Below are 13,075 nucleotides of genomic sequence, written 5' to 3'. Positions count from 1 at the left end.
GCTCTGGCCACCCAGCCGACTGTCTCTCCTGGGCCGGACCCTTCTTCCGCTTGGCTTGCTCGGCTGTGTGCCCCTCCTCCTCCCCAAACCTACACACTGAGTTAACTTGCCTCAGCCGGGAATCTCTTGCCCTGAGGAATTACAATGCCAGCTTTATTTATTTATTTTTTTAAATATTTATATTTTTATTTATTTGACAGAGATCACAAGTAGGCAGAGAGGCAGACAGAGAGAGAGGAGGAAGCAGGCTCCCCGCCGAGCAGAGAGCCCGATGTGGGGCTCGATCCCAGGACCCCGGGATCATGACCTGAGCCGAAGGCAGAGGCTTTAACCCACTGAGCCACCAGGCCCCCCACAATGCCAGCTTTAAAGCTATCCTTTTTATTTTCTTTATTTTTTAGTTAAGTTTTTAATTTTACTTATTTTTAAAGTAGGCTGCGCACCCAGCATGGAGCCCACGTGGGGCTCGAACTCAGGATCCTGAGATCATGACCTGAGCCGAGATCAAGAGTTGGATGCTCCAAGGACTGAGCCGCCCAGGCGCCCATCACCTATTTCCAACCATCCCCCACCTCTGGAAACCATCCTTCTTGAAAGGAACGTCACAGCGCCCCGGGTCTGGGCAGCGTGGAGCGTGGTCCCCTCCAGAGAGGTGCGCGGATCTGCGTCATGTGTTGGGACAGCACCAATTGCCTCTCACAGAGAGACGGGGCCCCGCACCGCTGAAGGACCCCTCCTTCACCTGTGCCAGACTGGGGGGCAGGGAATCCAGGTAAGAATAATTCAGAAGGTACCTTGAATTTGGGGTGCTGATGATGTCTCCAAGGGGCAGGGGGAAGGATCTGGCTGGCTCTGGGGCTCAGGGAGGCCACGGCCCCGTATCAGCACCACTGCCAAGGGACAAAGGGGACGGCTGGCTGTGGCCTTTACCCCAACGTCCCTGCACGGGGAGCTATCCTTCCAGGGGCGGCCACAGCGGGGGAAAGGGAACCTAGGCGCCGGCAGAGAAGGCAGTTTCCAGTGTGGAACTCCCAACGAGGGAACGTTTCTGAGTGGTCAGTTTGGAGGCAGGCTGAGGACACGTCCAAGGATTCCCGGTTAGGATTTAATTGGAGACTTTCAGAAGGAGCATTTGAGATGCCCACCCCTGTGTTAGGTAGAGGAGAGCGTTCAAAGAAGGGGAGACTTAATCCCATCGCTCAGGGAGCGAGGCAGGAGCTGAAGTCGTGGGTTGGGCAAAGGTCCCAGGGTAGTAAGTGAGGTGGTGGGGCAGAAAGGGAGCGCCCCCCCCCCCCGCCCCGCACGCCTGAGTGCAGATCAGAGGGGTTCTGGGCTCGGAGCTGCTCCTGGACGGGCCTGGGGCCGGGTCTCCGCCGGCCGTCCTCGGGGGAGGCAGCGGTCATGCAGTGGACAGCCTGCCCTGCTGTGGGCGGGGCCCCCGAGGGTGAGCAGGACACCGGCCAGCGGGGCTCACACTAATGTGAGTAGTTCAGAGCGGCCGCAAGGAGGACGCGGGCCTTCCCTCCCAGCGAGGTGGCAACCAGGGGTCCCAGCAGGCGGAAACGAGGCAAATCACCCAACTGGACTCCCGACTGCAATATGTCACAGCAGCTAAACTCGCTCAAGACCTCCCGGAGCACGCGCTCTGTGCGGGGCTACGCTGCGTGGCCCGTGCGGCGGGGGTAATCGCACCCTCCACTTCCAGCTGCGACGCGTGGTCGCCTGCCAGGGTCATGGGCCCGGAACAGGAGCTCTCCAGCTCCGGAGTGAGGACCTGAGTCACACTCTTCCTTTTTTTTTTTTTTTTTTTTTTTAAGATTTTGTTTATTTGAGAGAGAGCGAGAGAGTGCACAAGCGGGGGCGAGGGACAGAGGGAGAAGCCGACTCCAGACAGAGCAGGGAGCCGGAGGCAGGACTTGGTCCCCGGACCCTGGGGTCATGACCTGAGCCGGAAGCTTCACCCACTGGGAGTCCTGACACCCAGACGTTTTGCTGAGTCTAGAATCCTATCATTCTAGCCCGTGATGGTCCCTCTTCTAAAATATGTGAAAACTTAAGTAATGGTTTAAACTTTGTCCCAGGTTAAAATGTGCAGGTGGGGGTCCCCGGGAAAAGCCCCCACCCTGTCTTCTAGTCGTCGGGACGTTTGATTTCAGTGTCACTTTAATGGGGTTTTCTTCGTGTGAGCGATGTTGAGCATCGTTTATGAGGTAGAGATATTCTGTGGTTTTTCTATGAAGCGTCCACATACGCTGCCCAATTTTCCCGCTGACAGCTAATACTGCTTTTGTATTCGGAGGCTCCCTGTGTCTCCCTGTGTCGGCAAAGCAGCCCTCTGAATTTGACGAGCGTTGTAAACATGTTTGTTTTTACAGCTTCATTTGATCATTTGTCTCTTGATGTTGTGATGGTGGCTTTTTTCCACAGAGAGCCTGAAGATGTTTCTTACTGACACAGAGTGGACAAGAATGTTATGTAGTCTCCGGTGTGTGACGTGCGCCGTCTGGAGGACAGTCACTGTGCAGCGCCATCGAGGTGTCACTGGCTGAGCTCCCTCCGTGCACGTCTTTCTGAATGGGGTCGACTCTGTCTTTCCCTGAACGATGTCCATGCCGACGTGTTCTTGAGCTCGTGTGAAGGTGGGTAGGGCGGACGCCTGCCTTGTAGTCCTTCAGTTAGCCAGTGGGAAACCCAAGAATAGGACCGAGTGACTCTACACGGCTGGATGGTGTCAGGTGCTGTTCTGCCCCCGTCTGTCCAGAATCCAGCTACTGATGCCTGGTCCACTTACCAAGCCTCTGCTGAGCTCTAGGATGGGACCTCCTGGGTGAGGAAGCATGTGGTCAGCACGACACATGTTGGGATCTGGGTCCCGGCTCTCTGTGTTCCCTGTGTGGCCGTGGGCAGGCTCCCCACCTGGCATCATGAAACAGGACAGGAACGTGGCAGGGTCACGGCTAAAGACAGGAACAGATGCGGGCACAGGAGCTCGGGTCCTGGCCGGGGCTGCTGATTTCAGGAGGCAAAACCCCAGGTTTACCACGGTTCAGAGGGAGGTGCTGGACCGAGCAAGTCACGGAGCTGAGGGGGCTCCGGACTGGGTGTTCGGGGGGATGGGGAGAAGCGGGGTGCACACAGCCCCCAAGCGGATGGGTTTGGGGAGGCAGCTCTGCGGGGACTGGCATGGAGGTGGAGAGGGCTCGAGCTCCCCGGCTCGATGAGGTGGTGCGGACACTGCGAAGGACGCCAACTCCCTCGTGCCACGAGGGGAAGGCAGGGACCTGGGCTTGGGGACAGTGACTGGCTGCGGCCGGGGCGGGGCGGGGGGGGGCAGCTCGGGGCCGTGGAGTGAGGCCCTCCCAAGTACCTCAGACGTTTCCAGCCTCTTCCTGTTTTTGAAAGATTTTATTATTTAGTCACTTCTCCACTCCCTGTGGGGTTTGGACTCAGGGTCCAGAGTCACAGCCCGCGACAGAGCCTTCCGGACGGGTGTCGGGGATGCCTGGGGTCAGGGCGGGGGTCAGCCCCAGGACAGTGGGCGGGGCCGTCCCGGGGTCGCAGGGAGAGGCAGCTTCGGGACACCGGGCAGGGGCTGCGCAGGTGGGGCTCTGGGGAGTTAGTTTACACCAAACGCACCAAGGCCTTCTCCCTCCCCAGGTGCAAACCAGCCACACCCTCCCCAGCCAAAGTTCACCTCGCTCGGGGGCCCTAGACCCCACCCCGGGGCGGTTCGGGCTTCACCTTCCCAGCAGTCCCACGTTTCCAGGAAGGAGGGGCCCCTCCCTTCCCCCAGGGCTCCCGACACGCGCCAGGGAGAAGCCTTCACCGAAGGCCTTCTGCCTGGCCAGCCCAGGGGACGACCTGGAGGGGCAGCTGGGACACGGAGGGGCAGCACAAGGGGAGGCCAGTGGTCTGGAGATGGGGCGGTGAGAATGTTTAAGACCAGGGCGGCCGTCTTGGGCTCCTCTTTGGAGACGCTCTGAAAGGAAGGGAAGAGGCCTTGAGACTTTGCCCGGCCCGGGGTTGGATCTCCACGCCCTGTCCTCTTTCTCTTTCTCTTTCATTGTTTCATCGTGGAACCCATGTTGCCCAGGAAAGGATATTGACTGAGAGGGAGGGAGACATGGATGCCGATGGCCGCAGCCACGCTCTGCCACCATGGCCCCCAGGCTCCTGCAGCCCCGGGTGGGACAGGATGCACGAAACTGTCCCCTTCTCTCCGCTGCCCTCCTGTCGGAGACGGTCAGCTTTGAGACCGAGGGTGTCTTGCCTTCCAGGCACTCTGAGCTCTGCAAATACAGAAGGCTCTGGAGAGGACACCAGAAGTGGCTGCGAATCATCTGATGGCGCCCCACGCGGGACAGATAAAGAGAGGTTTTCAGAGGCTGGAGGGTGTGCGTCAGGGCCCAGCGGAGACCTCCACCAGGTGCAGACCCATGGGGTGCATGACTGGGCTGCGGCCCTGGTTGCAGACAGTGGGCAGTTGTCGGATCCCGGGGGGCCGAGCCACGCCTCCTCTGCTGCCCATGGACTGTCCCCGTCCAGCAGGGCCTTCTTGTCCCGGTGGTCTGTGCACAGGCCCCTCCAGAACCACGCAGGAGAAGGGGGGCCTGTGGACAGGAAGACCGCCTGGGCCATGGTGCCTCTGTGGAAGGACCTCGAGGGAGAGCGCGGCTGCCCCACCTGCCAGCAGCCCCTGCGGGGTGCCCTGAGCGCGGAGGGCGCACCCCTCTTCTGTCCCGACCCCCTGCTTCTGCCCACTGCCGAGGGCTCGGCCTCCGGAGTCCTCCGCCGCCCCCTGCACCCGCAGCCTTGTTCCGAGGGGCTTCTGGGCACCGGCCAGCTCCGCCCCGGCCAGCGAGAGAAGGTGCGTGGTGTCCGCGAGGAGCGCAGGCCTCTCCTGCGCGGGGCGACCCCGCGGCCCCCTGAACACCGGGGGCGCTGGGAGCCGGCCGCAGATGGCGCAGTCGGCCTCTGCGAGGTAAGGCCCCCTCCCGCCCCGCCCGCGCACACGCTTGGAAACTGGGCGCTTCTCCGACCTTCCGCTTCCCCTGCTTCGGACCTTCCTCAGACTCTGCCCCGCAGCGGGTGCCCCTACGTCTGTGCGCTGACGGGGTCTAGGGCCCTCAGTTTGCTCATCTGGGGGATGGGCGTGGGCCTGAGGACGCACAGCTCTTCCAGGACCAGACCCTAGGGTCCCCTGCTTGATACAACCAGATATTTGGTGAGAATGGGATCAGCTTTTGCATATGCTGGTGAGGACCCGGCTGTCTACGTGTATTTCATGAGGCTTTGGAACTATGGTCTTTCAATCCGTGGGGTGTAGTGAGCTCGCAGTGCAACGTAGCTCAGGCATCCATCACCTCCCTGCGGGACCCCTGCTCCCCAGCACCCGCTGGCCCACCCCCTCCCCGCCCCTCTGGTGGCCGTCAGGGTGTGCTCTAGAGTTAGGGGCTGTTCTGTGGTTCTCTCTCTCTCTCTCTCTCCTTTGCTTGTTCGTTTTGTTTCTTAAATATCACACATGAATGAAACCAGATGGTATTTGTCGATCCTGCAAATGTACTAAAGCCTGGAAATGGGTCCATGATCCTCTCTTTTCCCTCTTCCTTTGCCTGCCTTCCTTCTTTCCTTCCTTCTTACAGTGGTTATTTTTATCTTAATTAATTTTTATCATAAAAGTTACAGACTCTTGGTAATACATTCAGTCAACACTGTAAGGAACGAGCTCAAAATGAGAATCTTGCTGCTTCCCGGAGGTAGCCATTGGTAGGTTTCTGCGTATCCTTCTTTCAGAACACTGTGTGTGAACGCCCCACACCCACCTAGCCCAAGGATTCTCCATTTTTTGGGTAATTCCTTTTTGTCATCTAAAAGTACACCTTGGACATTTACCCATTTTCCCATCAGTGTGTCCAGATGGATTCTTACGAATTCTTCAGCCACCGCACGGCCCTCTGTGAGGGTGCCATGAGCAGCAGACGTGGGGTTGTTTCAAGGTTATTGTTTTGTTTTGAGATCGCATAGACTGTCTGGGTGAATATCCTTCAACACATGTTCTAGAGGACTTAGGGTCTCCAAGAGAATACTTTGGGGACAGTGTGAGGTACCTTCCAAATTCGGATTGGTTTTTCCCGACCTTTTTTATTGAATAATCCAGAGTGGCCCCACGGATTTGGATCCCAGCCTTGTAATCCGCTGTGTCCGCACATACACTTGTCTATTTTCTTGACTCCTGTTTTTCTGTTTCTTTCTTTCTTTCTTAAGATTTTATTTATTTATTTCACAGACAGAGATCACAAGCAGGCAGAGAGGCAGGCAGAGAGAGAGGAGGAAGCAGGCTCCCTGCTGAGCAGAGAGCCCTATTCGGGGCTCGATCCCAGGACCCTGAGATCATGACCTGAGCCGAAGGCAGACGCTTAACCCACTGAGCCACCCAGGTGCCCCATCCTTCTGTTTATTTCTGCCTGGTGCCTGGCCAGTCGGAACGCACACCTTGGCACTGTGTGTTAATGTTGGCGGGTCTCAGGACCCTCCCAGTCCTCTTACGTGTTAGATTTTTTGTGGGTATCCACTATGTTTATTTTGCCCCTTGGCCTTAAGATTGTCGTTACAGACCTGCCCGCCCTTCAGCCCCAGTCCAGTTAGTATTCGACTGGGTGGAAAATGGACATATTTTCACCAGGGTTTCTTTCTGTTCAGTATGAAAGATGAGGATTCAAAATCTTCATTTAGATATTGACTCTTTGAGGATGTGTTATGGTATAGGATGAGGAGGGGGAGTCCAGATCGGAGGGGACGATGGGCAGGTGGAGATACGATCGAGAAAGCCAGGGAGGCCGGCTGTCTCCGTGCAGGGCCCCGGGGAGAGGTGTCCCACAGCCGAAGAGGCCGGCACAGTCTCGGCGAGGCTTCTCCAGCTCTGCTCTGTGTGGGACGCTGCACGGTCTCGAAGGAAGCCCAGAGGTGATTCAGAATCCTCGTCCTCGGGTCCGCTTTTAATAGGACAGGAAGACTACAATAAGTAACAATGTTCGTTCCTTGCAAAAGACTCCAGTAAGCTCCTGGAGTGTGTTAGGAAAGGCCGTGTTTGCTGGCAAACGACGGACAGGCAGGCGCCGTCCCTGCTGCCAGGCTTCTGCAGCAGAGGGAGGGAGACCGGCAAGGCTCTGAGATGGGAGTCACAGTGGCCCGTGTGTGTGGGGCCGGGGTGGGCCTCGTGGAGCCAGTGGCGCCCGGCGGGGACCTAGCAGAGAAGCTGGCCAGTGTGGGGACCGAGGAAGAGCGACGGTGCACACAGACCCAGTCCCCAGAAGCCTGGTCACATCCGAGGAGTTTATGATGACAGCCCTCGGCAGGATATACCGCCCGGGGAATGGAGGGGACGCGAGGGACTTCCTGAGTTTCCGGGTTGAGAACCTGGGTGGGAAATGGAAGGGAGGGCAGGTCTGAAGGAAGCATCGCTTCATTTAGGACAAGTTGAGTCCACGTTGGGGCACATTTAGGGTCCTAGACATGCGGCAGGATGAGACGTGTGGATCTCCACGGAGAGCCTGGGGTAGGATCCCTAGAATCCAGCTACGGGATCCCCTGGATAAAGGTGTTTCCATCCAAGGAGATGGATGTAATGTCCTCAGGACTGAGTCTAGAGAGGACCAGGACAAGCAAGGGTGGGCGGGGGTGGGGGTGGGGAGGGACATGGGGACAGTCACCTCAGAGAAGAGGAGGCCTTAAAAGAGGCCCGTCCAGGTGGATTTCATTCCCAGAGCTCCCCGGACCCGGAGGGAGCAGCTTCCGAAGAGAAGCCAGCCCGGGCCGGGGCTGTGCCAGGGCCCCGAGGACGTGGGGCCTGGAAGGTGGCGGGGAGGGTGGACAAAGAGCAGGCCGGGGACCGAGGTGAGGCCCTCTGGCTGCTGTCCTCCGCAGACCCCTGGGGTGAGGAAGCGCTTCCCAAGTCGCGTCCTCCGAACGCCACCTCTCCCTGTGCACTTCTCCTCTGGCAAAGCAGTAAGTTTAATAAACAGCCAACAGCTGCGACAAAATCTGAAAATATTTTCCTGACCCTGCGGGAGGGACCTAATGGATGAAGCCCCCGCTCTCCAGCGGGCAGCACGTCCTTATCTTGGGCCCACACGCGCCCTTCTGGGCTTGCTTGGTTTTCCACTTAATCACCGTCCCTCTCCCTCCAGGGCGACCTTTGCAAGTCTCTGTTGGGTCTTTATTTGTGGAGGGTTTGGTGGAACATACGCTGCCTTGCGTGCTTACGGGCTGAGAGAACACGACATGACGGTAGGCCTCCTGTTTCCCGCTTTTCCTGCCTGCCGCACTGCCCTTGCGCGTTCCCAGGAGCAGATGGACGGGACCCCCGCTCTCTGTGGCCGGCGGTGCTGCCACGAGCCTCTTAGCCCCGACGTGAGGAAGGGCCCCCCCGGGGCACCGACCCGGAGACAGGATCCGAGGCTCCCTGAGGCGGGCACGCTCTGGGGGCCCAGCCCGGGCGCCTGTGGCCAGCCTGCGGGTCAGACGTACCCCTGCCCTCACCTGGCGTTACCGGGTGTGAGATTTGTGTTAGTCTGACGGGCGTCAAACAAGGTTTCGATGCCGTGTAACCATCCGTTTCCGAGGTCCCTGGTGAGCTTGGGGTCAGTTCATGCACACGAGAGCCCTTCGCGCGCCCTCTTCTGTGAATTAACGGCTGATGTTCTTCGCAAACCTTCTCTTGGGTTCCTGTCCTCGTCCTGATGCATCAGCTCCCCTCTCTACATCCCACAGCTGAGTCTTCCGTTGCTTTCGGACCCTGGGCTGTCCTCTCTCAACCTGGCATTTCACATTAATTTTGTGCACGGTGTCGTCACCAAACCGCAATAGTGAATGTTGATGAAGATTTGTTTTCAGACCCCACAGGTCACGACGGGTTCTCTAAGTGATATTTTCTGCTGACGTTGCTGTTTTACCTTCACGGTGGGGTCTTCCTTCGTCTAGAGCCTTCTTCCTGTTTGGATCCAGGAAGGTCTTCTCTGTGCTGGGAGTCAGTTTTCACAACGTGGTCTTCTCCAGACCCTGTCCCTTCTCTCACCAATTATGTCCTCCTTTTCTTTCTAATCTCCTTGTGACCTGGGTCTGTCCCCGAGCTCTCACTTCTCCCACTTTCTGTGGGATCTTGTCCCCAGGACTGTGCCGTGTCCCCAGTGTGGCTTCGTGGGCCTGTCACCCCGCAGGTGAGCCGGCACCTGTAGCTGATCCCACCTGGGGCTGCCCTTGGGGACACCCCCTTCCCGTGCACGTAAACCATGAAATCCTGTGTCTGTGGCAGCACCAGCTTTGTTTAGCTTTGCTTCCCTGAAAGCAGACTGTTCGGGACACTGAAACCCTTTACTGTGTCTACAGCTTCAGGGGGTACCCAGGGACCCAGGGAGACACTGATCTGAGACCGAGAGGCTGTGCTTCCTGGGGCTGTGGGGCTGCGAGCCACGAGGCTCGTGTCCAGGAAGGGGAAGGGGTGCCGGGGCTGTGCGGCTCCGCGGGGTCAGTCCGCTGTGCCGGCGGTCACGGCGGTCCACACGCAGCGTTTGGGTGTTGGGAGGAAACGCCCCGAGTCCAGGGACAAAGTCCTGCTACTCTGTCATTTTCCGTAGTTAGGCCTTTGCCTTTGCTTTCCCGTCGTCCTCCATCCGGAGAGCTCCGTGCCCAAGACCCCAGGCACCGTGCCTTCAGTCTTCGGCAGAACGGTCCCGTAACAGGTCCGGGATCAGGCCCTCCCGCCGCCCAGGCCCCAGGCGGATAGACCACTGTGTGTCCCTCTAGGAATCGCTGACCAACAGATTGGGGAGGTTGCTGAGACACAGGAGAGAGCCCTGCCGGCTCAGGGCGCAGGAGGGCAGAAACCTCCAGCCACGCTGGGGGGAGGCGCGGGGTCCCGGAGGGGCCGCCTGCGAGGGTCCTGGTGGCCGGTTGCTGTGCTCTGACCCCTGTGTGTCTGGGGCAGCCTGATGGGTGTGTCGGGAGGGGTCCTGGGAGCCAGGAGCTGGGTGCTGGGTTCGGCCCCGGGGTCCGCCGGCCCAGGGACTCGGCTCCAGCCCAGCCCTGTGCTCCTCGTGGGGTTCAGACCCGCGGCGGAGGCCAGTCCCACTCACCGGCTCCCAGGTACTGTCAGGGCCCGTGAGCTGCTCATCCCTGGAACACACAAACCGCAGGCTTTTGTCCCTGTGGGGGGACCAGTCTGTCCCTTGTGGCTCTGTGCACCAGACAGGTGGGCACCGCCAGGCTGGTGATGGACGACACACCTGTGCGGTGGGCTCTGCACATGGCGTGAGGGGAGCGGGGGAGGGGAGGGCGCTGGTGTTGCCTCGGGAGGGACCCAAGGCCCAGGGGTGGAGGGGCCCCCACGAAGCTGAGTCTCTGGGGATCCATCCCACAGGTTCAGGCGGAGGCTGAGCGGGAGAGCCTGCAGCAGGAAGCCCCCCTCGGGCAGCGGCCAGAGCAGCCCAAGAACAGGCCGCTCCTGCTGGACGACATGCTGATCCTGGTGGCCCTGTGCCTGCAGGACTTGAAGCTCAGAGAGTTCATGAAGGTGAGCAGAACTCTGGAGAAGGCCCCCGGGGCCTGGGCGCCCACCTGCTGCAGGTGTGGACGGCGAGGATGGAGACAGTGCTCCTCCTCCGTGGCGGGGGTCCCTGCTGGCCATGGTGACAGAGCCCTGCTTCCTGGTGACACGCGGGACAGAGCAGGGGGCCAGGAGGCGCCCCTGGGATCTGCGAGGTCTGGGACGGGCCGCAGGGGGTTGGAGGTGGCGGAAGCTGGGTGCCCAGCCCACACTGACTGACGCTCTCTCGCCCTCTATGCTGGCAGGTCGGCGACTTCCTGGACAGGTAGGGACCGCCCGTCCCCCTTGTGCGCCCACACATCCACACCACAGACACGTGCCTGCGCTTGGCCTCCCCGGGGTCTGGGGGGTCCCTGCCCCGCCGCCTCGGGCCCCCCTGCAGCACGCCGGGGCCGAGGCCCCAGGACGGCTGAGGTTTCCTGGTTTCTAGGAACGCTCCGCAGAACAGAGAGCACCTGCAGCGGAAGAGGACGCCCAGCCCCCTGCTGCCGTCCTGCCTGGCTGCCACCGGCTGCTTCCTGGACCGCCCAGGCTCACCCCAGCCCCCACCCCCGCCTCCCAACTCCCCCTCCTTCTGCTGGGCCAGTCCCCCAGGAGGCTAGCCCAGGAGGTTCTGGGCCCCCGCATCTCCGGAGCAGGACGCCCTGGGCTCGTCCCCGCCAGTCGGACCAGATGCCTGAGCCTCCTTCCCGAGACTTGCTCACGCTCGCCGCTGACCCCGCACACGTCAGACCTGAGCCCGCCATGCTGCCCGCGAGCAGACGGCAGGGCCTGCCTCTCCCCATGTCGTGCTAGGGCAGGAGCGCCCAGTCCCCCACACGCGCTCCAGGGCTCCATGACCCCTACCCATGAGCAGGACTGTGGCTGGACTGCGCAACTGCAAAGGGCGTGGAGTGTCCCTCTGGTCGCTGCGCTACCCTGTGTGGTCATGGCAGGCAGGACTCCTCGGACACCATCCGCGCTGGGCCGATGAAGCACGAGGGCCGGGCCGGGGACCCGCAGGCGGCCACTCAACAGGCCACAGCCTCCGGCCTCGGCCCACAGGGAGCAGCGCCCTCAGGCCGGCTGCAGAAGCATGAGCTCTGCCTACGGTATGAGCCCGTCCCAGGCACTCGGACCCCGACACCGAGACGGCGGTGCCCGCTCCTGCCCGCGGCAGCGTCCTGCTGGCCCGGACACTCGGAGGCCGGCGGTGGTCCCTGGCCGGGCTTGGACCCGAACCCCCACGTGTGCGACGAGTCTTGTGCGCCCTTGCCCTTGGCTCTGCGGGAACCTGGTAGGGGCTCAGCCGCACGGGCCTTGTTCTCGCACGTGCACGGTGCGGCTGCTCCCGCGGGCACCACCGCACGGGTGTCGGAGGATTAAATGAGGGAACACCTAGAACACTCCGCGCGCGCGAGCTCTCCCTCTGAGCCTGGCCCCTCCCCACCGTGGGGCCATCGCTTCCCCGTGAGGCCTGGTTGTGGCAGAAAACCCCTTTTCCTTCTTTACCGGTCAGTTCTAACAAAGCTCTTCCTTGGAACGATCTCAGTCTTGGTGAACGAAGGTGCTGCTCCTGGGAGGGGCAGGGGAACAAGAGCCTCAGGGGAACCCACGGCCCACAAGACAGGCTGAGGCCCTCCCATGGGGCCTGGAGAGGGTGACAGCCAGGAAGGCGGCTCAGACCCGAGCTCTTGTGGGGCAGGCGGGGACGGTCCAGGACAAGCAGCCCCCACAGCTGCCCCGAGTCACCGAGTCATCTGTTCTCAGCGAGGGGAACAGATGCAGGCCCTGCGTGGGGAGTGTGGCTGTGTGAGCTAGCTCCCCGGGACCTGCCCACCCCACAGTGGTTCAGGCCCGTGGGCCAGATGGGCACTCCGGCCCTCACTGCGTGACCTTGGCTGCACACACCTCACCCCGCCTGTGAGACAGGACTCCTCAGGGGCAGCTTTAGGGACGCACCACACAGCATCCTCTCGCAGCTGTGGACCGGGCCGCTGGTGTCTTACCAGGCCCGCCAACAACAGAAACACAGGCCAGTTCTCTGTGGACCCAGGTGTGGGGCTTCGGGTGTGTATTACCATCACTCAGAGACTTACACGCATCTACAGTTTTGAATAGAACGTTTTCTGGGAATATATATATATTTTAATATGTATCTATTTGACAGCGAGAGAAGGAACACAGCAGGGGCCGTGGGAGGGGGAGAAGCAGGCTTCCCGCTGAGCAGGGAGCCCGACACGGTGCTGGATCAGGACCCCGGGATCATGACCTGGGTCGAAGACAGACGCTTAACTCACCAAGCCTTCCCCGAATATATTTTATAGACATCGTGAACGCGCCCAGCGGATGCGCTCAGCCCCGTGCAGCCGCCGCTCCCGGGCCCACGTGTCCTCTGCCTGCGCCCCAAGGAGGACAAGCAGAGCCCCAGGCACGGGCCTTGGCCTGCACGGGCTCCCGGGCCCGTGGGGAGGTGACCCCACTTCAGTTTGTGTT

The 13,075-nt window shown here is 60.6% G+C and overlaps 1 protein-coding gene across 1 annotated transcript; it reads left to right on the top strand.

Moving 5' to 3' along the window:
* The first annotated feature begins 671 nt into the window (after positions 1–671).
* On the top strand, positions 672–11,226 carry TRIM40 (tripartite motif containing 40). Its single transcript, XM_044261386.1, has 7 exons — positions 672–772; positions 2,428–2,639; positions 4,278–4,426; positions 4,546–4,981; positions 10,415–10,567; positions 10,846–10,865; positions 11,031–11,226. The coding sequence occupies exons 3-7, from the start codon at positions 4,344–4,346 to the stop codon at positions 11,200–11,202; spliced, it is 864 nt and encodes a 287-aa protein (XP_044117321.1). The 5' UTR covers positions 672–772; positions 2,428–2,639; positions 4,278–4,343; the 3' UTR covers positions 11,203–11,226.
* The last annotated feature ends 1,849 nt before the right edge of the window (positions 11,227–13,075 follow it).

Source organism: Neovison vison, chromosome 1 (genome assembly GCF_020171115.1).
Source record: "Neovison vison isolate M4711 chromosome 1, ASM_NN_V1, whole genome shotgun sequence".
In the NCBI taxonomy this organism is placed as follows: domain Eukaryota; kingdom Metazoa; phylum Chordata; class Mammalia; order Carnivora; family Mustelidae; genus Neogale; species Neogale vison.
The sequence above is the reverse complement of the archived record's forward strand: the minus strand, read 5'-3'. Positions and strand labels throughout refer to the sequence as shown.

Excerpts from the sequence above, each read along its gene's own strand:
- TRIM40 (XM_044261386.1), top strand. The coding sequence starts at position 4,344 with ATGGCGCCCCACGCGGGACAGATAAAGAGAGGTTTTCAGAGGCTGGAG. Across the intron at positions 4,427-4,545 it reads CCAGCGGAGACCTCCACCAG|CAGGGCCTTCTTGTCCCGGT; the intron begins GTGCAGACCCAT and ends GTCCCCGTCCAG. Across the intron at positions 4,982-10,414 it reads GCGCAGTCGGCCTCTGCGAG|GTTCAGGCGGAGGCTGAGCG; the intron begins GTAAGGCCCCCT and ends TCCATCCCACAG.